At 42.7% G+C, this 16,905-nt stretch overlaps 1 protein-coding gene across 1 annotated transcript in view; it reads right to left on the bottom strand.

The window, feature by feature from the left end:
- WDR55 (WD repeat domain 55) overlaps nucleotides 1-16,905 on the bottom strand; it is a 38,622-nt gene that overhangs the window by 18,470 nt on the left and 3,247 nt on the right. Inside the window, exons 3-4 of the mRNA XM_033927220.1 lie at nucleotides 12,742-12,842; nucleotides 3,781-3,868 (exon numbers count right to left, since the gene is read on the bottom strand). Coding sequence (XP_033783111.1) covers nucleotides 3,781-3,868; nucleotides 12,742-12,842 — 189 coding nt within the window. The remainder of the gene's footprint in view (nucleotides 1-3,780; nucleotides 3,869-12,741; nucleotides 12,843-16,905) is intronic.

The raw sequence follows: 16,905 nt of genomic DNA, 5'->3' as shown, positions 1-16,905 counted from the left end.
GTCTATCAAGAAAGAGCGATTCTGTAACAAGGCGCCTCTAAAAATTTAGGCACCCTTCAAAAAATAGGCGCTATGCATTTTAGGCGTGACTGTTACAGAATCGCTGCTCTTAAGCGTGCTTAAGCACTCGCATGGCTGCCTAACTTTTAGTTGTTATATATCAAACACTTCCCACTTTTATGAAAAAGTGCATAGTCTAGTCTACATACAGGAGGAGGCCTCAGTAATGGAGCTTACGCGTAGCCGTATTCAATGACTGGGGTGTTCAGCGTAGTGATTTAGCTCCTTTGTCTCCAATCATTGGCCATACTCCAGTATCTCTTATTCAAGTTTCAAGTTTTATTAACGTTTGATGAATCGCTTATACAAATTTTCTAAGCGATGTACAATTTAAAAGCCACTAGATAGTGGTCTCACGTACAATCACAAAACAAACTACATGGATCAATTAACATTTTAGCAATTGAAGTAGGGACAAACATGAATGAGGAGGAGAGGGGGGAAAAGTTACAATTTCGTTTTTTGTTGAAATTTACATAAAGGGAAAAATACAATATGGAGGGAAGGGGATTAATGAGTTTGAAAATCGTGACAGGATGTAAGGGGTCTAAAAAATGCAGAATTACACATCAAAGGCGTCTTGAAACAAAAAGGTTTTTAAAATTTTTTTAAAAGATAAAAGATCTTTTTCATTTCTAATATAACTTGGCAGAGAATTCCATAATTTAGGGGCCATAACGGAAAATATATCATTTCTTCTTGTGCCGATGATTTTCAAGGAGGGAATTGTAAGTAGGTTTGAGGAAGATGATCGTAGAGAGCGTGGAGCATTATATGGGATAATCATTCTTGACATAAATTGTGGTTCGTTGAAGATTAGTGTTTTATATACTAAGAATAGAATTTTAAAGTTAATTCGGTGGGAGATGGGAAGCCAATGTGATTTAATCATTAGTGGTGTGACATGATCATATTTTTTCGCTTTGTGGATTAGTTTTATTGCCGTTTTTATTGCCCTTAATCCAACCCGTTTTATTTATACAAGGTTTCTAATAACTTATTCTAATTTTTTATAAAAATTCCATAATACTATATCTTCCTTTGTTCATTTCTTTGCACTAGTTCATCTTCATGAGACTACACTAAAACTACTCTTCGTAATCTATACATATTCGTAATCTATACATACTCTTCGTAATCTATACATATTGAAAATATGTATAGATTACGAAGAGTAGTTTTAGTGTAGTCTCATGAAGATGAACTAGTGCAAAGAAATGAACAAAGGAAGATATAGTATTATGGAATTTTTATAAAAAATTAGAATAAGTTATAGAAACCTTGTATAAATAAAACGGGTTGGATTAAGGGGTTTAGAATAAGAGATACTGGAGTATGGCCAATGATTGGAGACAAAGGAGCTAAATCACTACACTGAACACCCCAGTCATTGAATACGGCTACGCGTAAGCTCCATTACTGAGGCCTCCTCCTGTATGTAGACTAGACTATGCACTTTTTCATAAAAGTGGGAAGTGTTTGATATATATGATCTAATGAAGTTTTCCCACCAGGGAATTTCAGTTTAGTGTGTTAACTTTCAGTTGTGCCTAGAGCTGGCCTATTTCTTGGGCGCCTCCAAAATAGGTGCCGCTCAGCACGAGTCACTAAACAGCAGCCAATTTTACTTGAATCGCGCTGAACGGTGCCTATTTCGGCGCCTAACTTTTGGGTGCTTCTTATAGAATTTGCCCCAATATGTTTCGCTATTATACACAGCCAGAGTCAAGTACAGTTTACAACATAACGGCTCTCTTTTCCTATTGGAAACAATGGATAGAGTAAATTATTAGGATCGGAGTAAGTGTAAAGATACCTAAAGCAAAACATAGTAGATGGCATATATGAGGGTAAATCAAAAAGTAAAGGCTGAATATATTTAACAGCTTTACTAGAAGGAACTGTGAGCAATTGAACATATTCCCATTCCAGCAGGGGAGAGCCGACGGAGGAGGGCTGCAGTCCGGCCATCGGACCAACGGTCGGCTCGGGGGCCCGTTCCAGCGGGGCACCCGACACTGTCTTCGCTCCTCCCCCATTCCAGCAGGGGAGAGCCGACGGAGGGCTGCAGTCCGGCCATCGGACCAACGGTTGGCTCGGGGGCCCGTTTCAAGCTGGACTTCAGTTTTGACTGTTTTGATTTGATTTTCACTTCTTTTTAGTTTATGATATATTTTTTCATCTCACTTATTGTTTTACCACTTATTTTGTTTTATTTTATCATTCAAATTTAATTTAAATTTCCCCAGAATTCTATTGCTTCAAGGGTTCTCCCTCTGCATCTATTCTTATCTCCCCTCTTTTTTCAACCTTTCAAAGTCCTTTAGATCATTGTAGTCCTGTTTATTTTCTTATTTTTCTTATCTATTCTCTATTTTATTTCTTCATTACTCTACTAATTGCCATTTTTCCAGGTACTTTAGTTAGATTGTGAGCCTTCGGGACAGTAAGGGAATTTCTAAGTACCTATTTTACTTATAATTTTAATGCACCCTATTGTCTATTTTTCTGTAAACCGCTTAGAATCCTAACGGAGTTTAGCGGTATATAAGAAATAAATTACATTACATTACATATCACTTTTCCACATAGTACCCATGCAATACGACACATTTGTTGTATCGTTCAACTAGCTTCTGCATTTGTGCAGAGAAGTTTCTTGGCTGCTCCCGATGCCAGGCGAGTACTCCTTCCTTTACTTCATCATACTTTGTCTTTTGCTCTCTGGGTCACAGTGATGCACCCATGTCTCGTCGCTGGTGACAATTCTCTCCAGAATACTTGGATCTTCTTCATACCATTTCAGGAACTGGGTTGCAACCTCCACAACTGTTGCTTGTGCAGATCAGTAAGCTGTTTGGGAACCCATCACGTGCAATCTTTCCTGTATCCCAAGTCATCATGCATTATGGCAAATGCAGATCCATAGTCAATATCCAAATTTGTAGCCAACTGAGACACCGTCATCCGTCTGTCTTCTTTAATCAAGGCATTTGCCTGTCAATGTGCTCTTGTGTGCGTGATATTGATGGATGACCAGAACGACCTTCGTTGGTTATACCTCTTTCTTCCCGCTATAAACCTTTTTACCTACTCATAAACCTTTCACTGAATCATGGTGTTATGACTATACTGAGTCTGAATTCAAAAGGGCCTGGGATAGGCATGTGGTATCTCTCGGAGAGAGAAAGAGATAATGATTATTGCGGATGGGCAAACTAGATGGGCCATTTGGCCTTTATCTGCCATCATGTTTCTAATATCAAATGGTAAATTTCCTCAGGTTTCACTCCCTCTGCCTAAAGAAAGCGCACTACTGCATGTTGTTTTTCGATGGTGCAATCTTGCAATGGAGCATCCATGTTTCTGACCTTGTGACTGCCACACAACTAAAGGCCAAGTGCTATAATGTACGAGTACATATATTGCATTTTGCTAGCTCTGTTCTGGTTAGCGTGTAATTTAACAATTGCCTTTAATTTTTGATTTGTCCTTGTGTTAAAGTATGAAAATCCCACAGCACTGTCATTGTTTTCTATGAACACATGGAAGAAAACCTAGATGCCTAGACCCCTTGAGTCTTCACCATTTCTCAATCAACAATCATGAAATACATGGGGTATGAATAATTAGAACTCTCTCTGAAGCAAGGAACTGGATCTATATATTGAAAGTCAGAATTATTGGACAGGTAGAAGGTTGGCTTTGTGTATGACATACCTGTGAGCTTTGGAGATTCTTTTGAGCAGTTTACCATCCTCAACATTTAGAATATGAATTGCCTTGTCCTTTGACACAGTGAAAAGCTCTAGAAAAGGGCAAAATACATTCATGAAGGCCTTCAATTCAGGAATAGTTTTAATTGTTTAGAGCAGCAGCTAAGAACTAGTGAAGCCAGGAAATGAATTCTACTTTTACCAAATGCAGATTCTTTATCTATTTCTAATCTTTATTATATCCCACAAAATAAAAAGATAATCGACAGAACCTGGAGTGGATCAATTTGTTTCAACTGAATTTGATTTAACAGGATTCCTAGAGGATTCACAAGATGTAATAACAACCAGAGCCACTCTGTTAATGACTTGATAAGAATTTAACATAGTAACATAGTAGATGACGGCAGATAAAGACCCGAATGGTCCATCCAGTCTGCCCAACCTGATTCAATTTAAATTTTTTTTTTTTTTTTTTTTTTCCTTCTTAGCTATTTCTGGGCGAGAATCCAAAGCTTTACCCGGTACTATGCTTGGGTTCCAACTGCCGAAATCTCTGTTAAGACTTACCCAGCCCATCTACACCCTCCCAGCCATTGAAGCCCTCCCCTGCCCATCCTCCACCAAACGGCCATACACAGACACAGACCGTACAAGTCTGTCCAGTAACTGGCCTAGTTCAATATTTAATATTATTTTCTGATTCTAAATCTTCTGTGTTCATCCCACGCTACTTTGAACTCAGTCACAGTTTTACTCTCCACCACCTCTTTCGGGAGCGCATTCCAGGCATCCACCACCCTCTCCGTAAAGTAGAATTTCCTAACATTGCCCCTGAATCTACCACCCCTCAACCTCAAATTATGTCCTCTGGTTTTACCATTTTCCTTTCTCTGGAAAAGATTTTGTTCTACGTTAATACCCTTTAAGTATTTGAACGTCTGAATCATATCTCCCCTGTCTCTCCTTTCCTCTAGGGTATACATATTCAGGGCTTCCAGTCTCTCCTCATACGTCTTCTGGCGCAAGCCTCCTATCATTTTCGTCGCCCTCCTCTGGACTGCCTCAAGTCTTCTTACGTCTTTCGCCAGATACGGTCTCCAAAACTGAACACAATACTCCAAGTGGGGCCTCACCAATGACCTGTACAGGGGCATCAACACCTTCTTCCTTCTACTGACTACGCCTCTCTTTATACAGCCCAGAATCCTTCTGGCAGCAGCCACTGCCTTGTCACACTGTTTTTTCGCCTTTAGATCTTCGGACACTATCACCCCAAGGTCCCTCTCCCCGTCCGTGCATATCAGCTTCTCTCCTCCCAGCATATACGGTTCCTTCCTATTATTAATCCCCAAATGCATTACTCTGCATTTCTTTGCATTGAATTTTAGTTGCCAGGCATTAGACCATTCCTCTAACTTTTGCAGATCCTTTTTCATATTCTCCACTCCCTCTTCAGTGTCTACTCTGTTACAAATCTTGGTATCATCTGCAAAAAGGCACACTTTTCCTTCTAACCCTTCAGCAATGTCACTTACATACATATTGAACAGGATTGGCCCCAGCACCGAACCCTGAGGGACTCCACTAGTCACCTTTCCTTCCTTCGAGCGACTTCCATTAACCACCACCCTCTGGCGTCTGTCCGACAGCCAGTTTCTGACCCAGTTCACCACTTTGGGTCCTAACTTCAGCCCTTCAAGTTTGTTCAACAGCCTCCTATGAGGAACTGTATCAAAGGCTTTGCTGAAATCCAAGTAAATTACATCTAGCATATGTCCTCGATCCAGCTCTCTGGTCAACCAATCAAAATTTGATCATGAAGACTTATTTTAAGAACAAGCAGACTAAATTTTGTGGGGATTTAGTAATGATTTTTCTAGATGTGGCTAAAGCCACTAGATTTAGATTTTCTTTCACTGAAAAATCATGTATTAGCATGTCACTTTTTATTTGAATTTCCCTGTAAATGTATTATAACATTTCAAGAAAAGGAATTTGTTTTTTTGGGATTCCATACAATTAGAACAGTTTTTGGATTTACAAGAACAAAAGAAATGATTATTAACTATTTTTTTTTTACTTGGTTTTTTTTTTAATTCTTTATTCATTTTAAAACTTACATTAAGTGCACAGTAAGTATCAAACAATTATAATACAACATCACTTGAAAAATCTTCAATATCATACACCAAGAAAGATTTAACCCCCACCCCCTCCCAGATTCATATATAACTTGAAAATTTTTTATTGGACAGAAATCATACCAAGATACATTACAATGAACTAGCCACAACAGACTGCAAATGGCAATGAAAACAGTACAATACAAATGCACAAGTCCACAATATAAGCCTCACAAAGCTAAGAACCATCAATCAAACAGTACAGTCCCTATCCAATCCCCTAGAAAACTAGGAAAAGCAAACCCTCTACCAGCAAAGCTTATAACCAACTAACAAACAACCAAACCCTCCCACCCCCCTCCCAAATAGGCTCCCAACCAACAAAACCCCGACCAACAATGGTAGGAAAACTGGAGAATTAGAAAAGAAAAAAAAAAAAAGAGCTCCCACCTCCCTCAAAACCCAGGTCAGCGTTCAAACTGGCGCCAAATACTATCGAATTTATGCTTAAGGGCGGTGAGTTTGTACAAAACATGGCAATGATGCAATTTGTCAACAACCAGCCTCCAATTAGGTTCATCAGGCTGCTTCCAGGAAGCAGCCAGCACCAGTCTGGCAGCTGTGAAAAATAATTTACAAAAACTCACTACCCACTCAGGCACAGAGGGGTCAAAGATGCAAAAGAGTACCATCTCCCACCCAACCCGTGGCTAACTTCCCAAGATAGCATGCAACAAGGTAATACAGGCAGACCAAAACTCACGAACCCAGGGGCAGTCCCACCACATATGCAAAAAGGAACTGAGCATGCCACAACCTCTCCAACACTCCCCCTGTCCCATTTTTGCAAACAGCACCGGGGTGTAATACCAACGCAAGAGCACCTTATACCCATTCTCAACAAGGGAGCAGCGATACCCATAGAGCCCACCTGAGAACAAATCCCCTCCCACTCAGGAGACAGTTTCCGCCCCAAATCACGCTCCCAAGCAACCACATAGGGGAGAGGAGACCCACACCCAGCAACCAAGCACCTGTACAAGGAGGATATAGCACCCTTCCGGATCACAAGACCTACCATCTGTTCAACCATTTCGCCTCCCAGGCCTCAAATACCCCCCCCCCCAATCCCGTCCAGGCTGAAACTCCAAATTATAGTGAAGGGGGGTGAACCACAAATATTTCCTACTATCCAACAACAAACCCCCGGACCATCTTCCACACCCTCAGAGTCACACAGATTGAGGAAAGAGCTCTCACCGCGTGAAAGCTCCCTGGGAGCCAAGGCAGATGCAAGAGAGGCACAGAAGCCAACTCCTCCTGTTCAATGGCCACCCAAGACTTACATTCCTGTGCCTGCCATTTAAGCACAGCCCGCAACTGGGCCGCCTGATAATACTTAACCACATTCAGCATGGACAGCACCCCTTCCCCCCGAAGCCGACAGAGCACCCATAGGCTCACCCGCGATCGTCTATGCACCCAAATAAAGGAAGACAATCTACGTTGCACCCCCTCCAAAGTAGAGCAAGGCACCCACAAAGGAAGAGTCTGAAAAAGGAAAAGAAGATGTGGGAGTATCATCATTTTCACGACTTCCATGCGACCTAGCCAAGAAAAGTACATCCCTTCCCACCTATCCAAATCAATACAAATTTGACGAAACAGAGGAACATAATTCAACTCAAAGATCCCCTCCTTCGGACCAAAACAGACCCCCAAATAGTGCATAGATTTTTTAATGTAATGTAATTTATTTCTTATATACCGCTACATCCGTTAGGTTCTAAGCGGTTTACAGAAAATATACATTAAGATTAGAAATAAGAAAGGTACTTGAAAAACTCAGCGAAAAGGGAAGAGCCCCCATAAGACCCCCCACTTCCACCTCCAATAATGTGACATTCAACAATTCCGACTTAGTAAGATTAACTTTAAAGCCTGAATCCGCCCCACAGGTAGAGAGCTCCTCTAGACATCACCAGCTCTTGAACAGTAAAGAGAAGATCGTTGGCAAACTCAGTTTGTACTCCCCTGAAGGCATCCGTTCATCAGTAATTCCGAGGTGCCCGAACCCGTTGCACCAGAGTTTCCACCACTACAGCAAATAAAAGAGGAGAGAGGGGAGAACCCTGTCGAGTTCCACGAGACAAAAGAAAGGGGGCAGAATAACTCCCATTCACCTTAATACACCCCAAGGGGTTCGTATACAACACCCGAATCAAGGCTAACATACAAAGGTCCAGCCCAATAGCTTCAAAGACCTTAAAGAGAAACAGCCACGACACGCAGTCAAAGGCCTTCTCGGCGTCAATCGATAAGAATACCATGGGCTGCCGCAACCGACGAACCTGCTCCATCAGATCTACCACCCGCCTAACATTATCCCCCACCTGCCTTCCTACAATAAATCTCTATTGATCAGGATGAATCAATCTAGCTCATCAGATGATCAGCCAAAATCCTAGTAAAAATCTTGATGTCGACCCTCAAAAGCGAAATGGGACGATAGGAGGCACACAAAGTTGGATCCTTCCTCTCCTTGGGCAAGAGGGTTATACCCGCCAATCTCGTAAAGAAGGGCAAATGGCTGCACAGCTGCCACGTATTAAAAAGATGAAGCAGTGGTGGGAAAAGCAAATCACTGAAACACTTGTAAAACTTTACAGTAAAGCCATCCAAGCCAAGTGACTTCCCAATCTTTATAGTCTTAAAAGCCTGGACCGTCTCAATAAGTGAAATAGGTCGGTCCAAACGCAAAGCATCAGGAACAGCAATTTTCCCTAAATTAGCCGAATGCACATAGTCCGCCACCCGATCAATATCTGGAATCATCTCCGGCCTGTACAGGTGCTGATAGTAATTCACAAAACAAGCTCAAATCTCCTCTGCACCCCTGTCACCTCCCCCCTATCACCACGTATCAACAAAATATTATTACGAGTACAGCGAGTCCAGTCTATGAGCCACCAATCTGCTCGCCTTATTACCGCCCTCAAAGTATTTTTGGTGCAAGAGCTAAAGATGATACCACATCATGTCCACAGTAAGCAGTTCCAACTCACTGCGCACCACTTTTAACTGTTGGAAGACCACCCAATCCCACGACCGCCGCTTATGGATGCTCTCTAAAGAACCTAGCAGCCTTAGCAGATGCTCTTCTTCTGCTCTCTGTAAACGTTTCCGAGAAGAAGCCAACGCAATAAGTCTATCCCGCAATGTCGCTTTCAGGCCCTCCCATACCGCCTCAAATGAAGCCTCACCATTCACATTGACCTCCAAATATTTCTGTAGCCAGCCCTCCACCTGCTGTAACACCGCTGGGTTATCTAACAACCCATCATTCAGGCACCAATATTTCTGTCGCACCCCCTCCAATTTAAGCCACAACGGAGTATGATCCGACCAGGTGAGGGGCTCAATACGAGCCTCCCGGACCCTCCGCAAGAGCACTCAATCCATAAAGATGTAATCAATTCTCGAATAGGATCCATGGACAGAAGAGTAATGGGTATAGTCCTGAACCCGAGGATATAACCACCGCCACCCATCCTCCAAATGAAGCTCCCTCAAAAACGCCCAAAACAACTTCCTATCCCACCTCACATAACCACCCTCACTGCCAGAGTTATCAATCAAAGGGGCCACAGTCAAGTTGAAGTCACCTCCTTCCAGGAGAGGTCCCTCCCCATGTTGAAGGACAATAGGCACCAGAGATTGTAGAAAGGTACCCTGGCCCTCATTGGGGACATAGACATTTACCAAAGTATATGAAAGGTACCATTAATAAACACCACCAGTAAAAGATATCTCCCCCCAGGGTCCCTCACCATTTTCTTAAGTTCCACTGACAATCCCTTAACAATCCACACCCCATTCCACTTAGAGGAGCCCACCCTAGAGGCCCAATAAGAAAGCGTGAATTTAGGGTGAGACATCAAATGTTTGCAAATGTGTCTCTTGGATCAAACTAATAGAAGCCCTCACCCACCCCAATTCCCGGTATAGAGCTGAATGCTTACTCGGTGAATTAAGCCCTCTAGCATTAATAGTGACTACACGCAGTCTATCTCCAGCCATTCCCGTCAAAAAGAAACCCAACATCCAAGTAGAGCCAATCCCCCCCACCCATCCAACCCAACCCTACCCCCCTTCCCCACCCCACACCCAACAGTGGGAATATCGCCACCTCCCACCACCACTGAAGAAGTAAACAGCCCCCTTGCCCATGACACTTCAGAAAGAATGACCTCTTCCCAATTCCCTCCAGAAGTAAACATTCACCCACAAGAGCAACCACACCCCAACCAGTTCCCCAAGACCATTCAAACTCCAACAGAAAACATCCCTTAATGAGTAGGCAGTCCATCCCTACAAACAAACCCCACAACACATGCACACTACAAAGCAAGCCCCCCATACATCCCTCCCAACACAATCAAACCTGCCCAACATAACCCACCACCCCTGCAGATACACCCCACCAGGCAAGCCCCCCCAGAGAAGACAAGGGACAGACAATAGTAGCACACCCAGGCCGAAGCCTGGTTCAATTGAGTCCCAAAACTAGTGCAAAGGCAAGTTAAATTTAATAAACAGATGATAAAGCCAAGTCCAACTAGCAGGGAGCTGAAGATTGCAGCAAGGCCGGTACAGGAGCCGCTCCCCAAGAGCCTCTGCCGGGCCACACCAGACACAGTTGGAGATTGCTCCAGCACAGGAACCTCAATGTCCTTTTTCAACAGCAAATCCCGAGTCTCCTTTAAAATGGAGACCCGAGTATGGACCACATTAAAGGTAATGAGGATCCCAAAAGGGAAAGTCCACCGGTACCGGACGTTCGCTTTCTGCAATGCCTGGGTCACCGACTTAAATGGCCGGAGAGGAAGCAAACGCGACCTTCTCTGGGCATGGCATCATGTGACCTCCAGCCCCATTTGTATTTTTAATGTAACTTCTTACTTGCCAGTAAAACTAATTTTTAAATATTTTTTCAGGCAATCAAAGAGACTAAAAGTACGAGGGGTATTAAACAATTTATCTACCTCCGTAGGAAAGAAGAGTTTTTTTTCAAAAAATTTTGTTTTATTTTTCAATATAATCCTGATAGCTCCATACACTTTTCCTGCAATGACTTTGTCTCCTTTGAAAATAATTATTTTGTTTGACCTTCAAACCAGGTCGTCACAGCTTCCTTAACGTCTTCATCATTTGAAAACTACTGTCCACGGAGAGATTTCTTCAAAACTTGGAACAGGAAATAATCTGAGGGAGCCAGATCAGGACTGTAGGTTGCATGGTTCAGCTGCTGAAACCTACATTCTCGGATAGCAGCCTGTGATTTTTGTGGCATGCGAACTGGCGCATTGTTGTGAAGAAGCAGCACATCCTCTCTGAGTTTTCCTCATCTTTTCTCCTTGATTGATTCCTGCAAAGTGATCATTGTGTTGACTTAACTCTTCCCGGTTATGGTTGTCCTGTGCAGCATGAACTCCAGAAACAAAAATCCTTTATCATCCCAGAAGAGAGTTCCCATGACTTTGCCTGCAGAATTTTCTGTCTTGAACTTTTTTAGGGTGGGGGATGACTTGTGCTTCCACTGCATTGACTCCATTTTGGACTCGGGATCTCTGTTATTGATCCAAGTCTCATCTCTGGTTACCAAACAATGAAAAGAATTCACTTTGTCTTCACAGAGTATTTCCAAGTTCTCCTAACAGCACTGGAGCCTCGTGGCCTTCTGACATGGCATCAGCATTCTTGGAACCCATCTTGCACTAACTTTGGACATTATTCATGAATTATTTTCCAAACTGTACCTACCAAGATGCCCAGTTCTTCAGTTATTCAGGAAACCTTAATATGTCTGACAAAATTAAACCCTTGACTTTTTTTTTTGTATTTGTCAAAATTTGTTAATACACTTCACAAAGAAAATAAAGAATGGATCTATATAATTAACACCTCAGAAATATCAAAACTTTATAGTTTTCATCAAGTCCCCATTATGAGAGGATAAACCTATATTACATTTAAATTATTTTCAAGGAAAAATTTAGCTCAATTTAATATAATTAACTTAATAATAAGAAACATTAAACAAACAAACCCACTAATTATGGTGACATTCCATTATAACTCCTAAATAAAGTCAATAATGGAGAAAGTGACATCACCGGACAAGATGGGAGCTTAAACATTGAGCTCCGATCTTAGCCTAAGCATATTCCCTGATTACTCTTGGTTTGGCAGTGGTGCGGGGTGCCTAAGTGTACGTGGAGTGTTGGAGGATTGGTCGCGTTTCAGATGGCTACTAAAAGATGCCAAGTTGGTGAGGGTATGGGCTCTCGCTGCCAATAGACAATGCTACCACCAAAAATGGACTAGATTTTCTACGTGGTGCATCTCTCATGATAAGGAGCCTCAAGTTTCCTCCTTATCTTCTGTTCTGGATTATCTTTTGCACTTATCCACCTCTGGCCTCAAGTCTACATCGATCAGAGTCCATTTCAGTGCAATTGCTGCTTTCCACCAGCCTATTGAAGGGAAACCCCTCTTTGCTCATCCGGTGGTTTCCAAATTTATGAAAGGACTTTTCAATGTTAAACCTCCTCTTTTCAAATTGACTTGTGAAGTAGAAAAGGCTGACATGGAATGATTTTGAAGATATGCATGATGGTTTTTCATATACGTCTTTTTCAACTCTATAGCTCCTATTCTATACTTTTAGTTTCATATGCAATATACAAGAGGTTGTATACCATAAACCATTTAGAGTTCTGCTGAAATTGAACAACTTATAAACTCAAATAAATCCAAGCAAAATAGAAGCATCTCACTTTGTCCATCAATGGAAAAAGCTGCATCCCGGCAGGATTTCAGGTGATGTCCAGAAGACCACAGCTCCTTGTTTCCTGCTTCCATGCACGAGTATGCATATCTGCAAGAAAGCAGAGTCTGTGTTAACCTCACTTACTGCATACTCTTCAGTCACTTAAGCAATCCCTCCAAAGACATCAGGATCTCTAATTAGAAAATGAAGGATGTAAATTAAAGAACTAAAGCTGGTACTGGACAGACTTGCACTGTCTGTGTTCCATATGTGGTGATTTGGTGTCGGACGGGCTGGGGAGGGCATTGTTGGAACTCTACTAACTTGGAACATGAGGATGTTACTGGCCAGACTTTATGGTAGACATCCTGCAAACAGGATGGTTGGATAGGATGGAATGAGCTTGGACGGCAACTTCAGCATTTGGAACCTAGGACAATATCAGGTGGACTTTACAGTCTATGATCCAGAAATATCAAAGAAGAGACATGTTAATTTAATCATGTATTTTTAATGAGTATAACTAATGGGCAGATTGGATGGACTGTTCAGGTCTTTATCTGCCGTCATTTACTATGTTAATATCTAAGGAGGGCAGATTTCTGAGCAAAAGCTGTGTAGTTTGAAATGGAAAAAGATTTTGCATGCTTCTTTATATCAAAATGATGCTATACTTAAGAAAATGACAATAAAAAAAAGTTGTGGATAGAGAGTAAGATCATAAGAATAGCTATATTGGGTTAGACCAATGGTCCATCTAACCAGTACCCTGATTCCATAGTGGCCAACCCAAGTCACAATACCTGGAAAACCCCCAAATAGTAGCAATATTCCATGCTATCGATCCCAGGGCAAGCAGTGGCATCTCCTATGTCTGTCTCAATAGCAGAGTATGGACTTTTTACTCCAGGAACTTGTCCAAACTTTTAAAAAAAAAACATCCTCTGGCAACAAATTCCAGAGCTTAACTAGTCTCCGAGTGAAAAAATATTTCCTCCTATTGGTTTTAAAAGTATTTCCCTGAAACTTCATCGAGTGTCCCCTAGTCATTGTAATTGATTCATTGTAATTGATTCATCTTACAAGCTGTCAGCTCTTTGGCTCTCATCAAGGGTATATGCAGGGTTTCTAATTAGAGAATGACACGGTGATTGTTACCCAAGGCTAGCCGCGAGTAGCCGCGGTTAACCTGCCAAAACGGGGAAAGAAAAATAGCAGTCGCTGCGGGGACGGGGACAAGGCCATTCACCTCCCCATGGAGCAGTGAATGGTCTTGTCTCCGCAGTGAGGCATCAAGGATCGCGCGATCGCCGCAGCCCCCACTCGCCCAATCGTAGCGTTTAGCCAGCTCTCTCCCTCACCTCACCTTATATTCCGAGTTTACCGGCTTTCTTTTTCTCGAGCCGCATGCGTTCAAAAAGCCGTGCATGCGTGGCTGCGCGAGTCGATCAATCTTCTCCTCTGACGCAACCGGAAACAGGAAGTTGCAGGAGAGGAGAAGATTGGTCAACTCGCGCAGCCGCGCATGCACGTCTTTTTTTAACGCGTGGGGCTCGGGAAAAAGAAAGCCGGCAAACTAAGAACATAAGGTGAGGTGGAGGGAGGGAGCTGCCTAAACGCTGTGATCGGGCGGGTGGGGGCTGCTGGACCGCGCGATCGTGTGTGTTCCCGGCTCAAACTAGGAAGGAGGGAGTGAAAGGAAAAAAAATTCTGGGCCAAGGGGATGAAGAGGGAAAGAAACCCACAGAAGGAAAGAAAGGGGAAGACAGGCAGGTGAGCCAGATGCTGGAAGCAGGGGGGGGGGAAGAAAGAGGGAAAGAAGCTAGATGGGGTTGAAAAGAAGAGACACATTGGTATGGAAGAGGAAGATAGGGGAAATCTGGACACAGGAAGGTAACAGAAAGAGGGAAAATTATGTGCATGGGCATAGGGGCAGAGACATAAAGGGGACATGTCATGGAGATGGTATATGGACACGGGAGGGGGGGCAATGCCAGATACATAGAGGAGATATTAGAAATGAGGAAAATAGGAACACAAAAGCGAGATGGTTTGTGGGGATGGGACAGGGACCGAGCTCGCAGGCTCCAGCGGCTTGCACAAATTACATTGTAACGTGCCACGAAAATAAGAGGGAGGGAGGTAGATAGATAGATAGGCCACGCGAGAGGAGCTGAAGGGTGGTAGAAAGGAACAGATGGTAAAGTAAGGAGTCAAGGGTGGTGGTGGAAAGGAATAGAACAGACATTGAAAGAGGGTAGAGAGGAACAGACCCTGAAAGGAAATGTGGAAGGCAGAGTGGGGAGAAGACGCTGGAAGGGAAGAAGACAGATGCCAGACTATGGGGGAGCGGAGGGAAGAAGATGGGTGCTAGACCAACTGGGGGGGGTGAAGGGACAGGCACAGTAACAGCAAATGGAAGAGGCAGAGAGAAGACACACAATGGATGGAAGGAATTGAATGAGAAGATGTGGAAAGCAGAAACCAGACAACAAAGGTAGAAAAAAAAAATTATATTTATTTATTTATTTTTTGCTTTAGGATAAAGTAGTATATTAGTTGTGCTGTTAAAAATTTATAAACAAAGCCCTGCCAGCTGAACATCTCTTTCTCTAGTTCAGCAGCAGGATCTTTGATTTATAAGAAAGGAATAAGCTAAATATTACAGTACTAAGGCTTATATGGATGTACGGCGACGGTGACGGGGCGGTGAATGGGATGGCGGTGACTGGGCGGTGAAAGGGATGGTGGCGACGGGGCGGTGAAGGGAACGGTGGTGACAGGGCGATGCAGAGGATGGTAGGCCGGGGACGGGGCGGTGACGGGGACAGATTTTTTCCCCGTGTCATTCTCTATTTCTAATTTTAGATTTTAGCTGATATCTCCTGATGAAGCTCAGTTTTGAGTGAAACGGAGATGCTCCATAGAGCCATTGATCAGCATCCCCATTTGTGATAATAGATTGGTAGTCACTTCAACAGAAATAAAGAAGGATTAATGTCTATAGAAGCTAAGTACCTCTAATATTTATACAAAAGCAAGTTTAATAGGAGTACTATTAGCGTTCATGGTGCTTGCTGAAACTGGTGAAAGCCCGCATGAGGCAGTCTTGACTTAGACTAGTTCTAAAAATCAAACTGTAGCAAGCACTTGAGATTTCTTTATCCCATGGGTAATCCTAATACTGATATCAACTATATCTGAGTTTCCAGTGCATGCTATCATGAATGGTTTAAAGATGATAAATGATTAAGAACATAAGAATTGACGCTACTTAGTCAGACCAGTGGTCCATCATGCCCAGCAGTCCGGTCAAGCGGCAGCCCTCTGGTCAAAGACCAGCGCCCTGAGACTAGCCCTACCAGCGTACGTCCTTGTTCAGCAGGAACTTCTCTAACTTTGTCTTGAATCCCTGGAGAGTGTTTTCCCCTATCACAGATTCCGGAAAAGCGTTCCAGTTTTCCACCACTCTCTGGGTGAAGAAGAACTTCCTCACGTTTGTACGGAATCTATCCCCTTTTAACTTTAGAGAGTGCCCTCTTGTTCTCCCTACCTTGGAGAGGGTGAACAACCTGTCCTTATCTACTAAGTCTATACCCTTCAGTACCTTGAATGTTTTGATCATGTCCCCTCTCAATCTCCTCTGTTCAAGAGAGAAGAGGCCCAGTTTCTCTAATCTTTCGCTGTACGGCAGCTCCTCCAACCCCTTAACCATCTTAGTCACTCTTCTCTTGAATACTACAAGAAGATGTAAGAAGTGGTTGATGAGTGACCAAATTGTATGAAAAGACATCATCTCTCTTCCTCATCATTTTTGTGATTAGGGTAATTTGGTTTTCCACAATTTCTGAGTGTGTGTTGTAATAAAATAATACTGCCTGCAAATTGCCTGTTGATATTTACTTCTGTATAATTAAGCAGACTGACAGGGCAACTGTAATTTTTTTCTCTTTCTGTTATTCCAGAGATAAGAATCCTTTTGATATGAAGGGCTGCACTAGCTATGATTGTAAGCCATGTAGGGCATATTTTGTTTAGGTAACCCAAAACAGTATTTGGTAATGATAGCAAAACTGAATGAGCAACAAATCCTGAGCAAAACATGACTTCACTTTCACTTCATTTATGGAGAACCATGTTATTGCCACATATATTTTAATGGGCTGGAGTT

The sequence above is a fragment of the Geotrypetes seraphini genome, chromosome 18 (genome assembly GCF_902459505.1).
Source record: "Geotrypetes seraphini chromosome 18, aGeoSer1.1, whole genome shotgun sequence".
Classification (NCBI taxonomy): Eukaryota; Metazoa; Chordata; class Amphibia; order Gymnophiona; family Dermophiidae; genus Geotrypetes; species Geotrypetes seraphini.
Note: the sequence above shows the minus strand (reverse complement) of the source record. Positions and strands in the feature narration are given on the sequence as shown.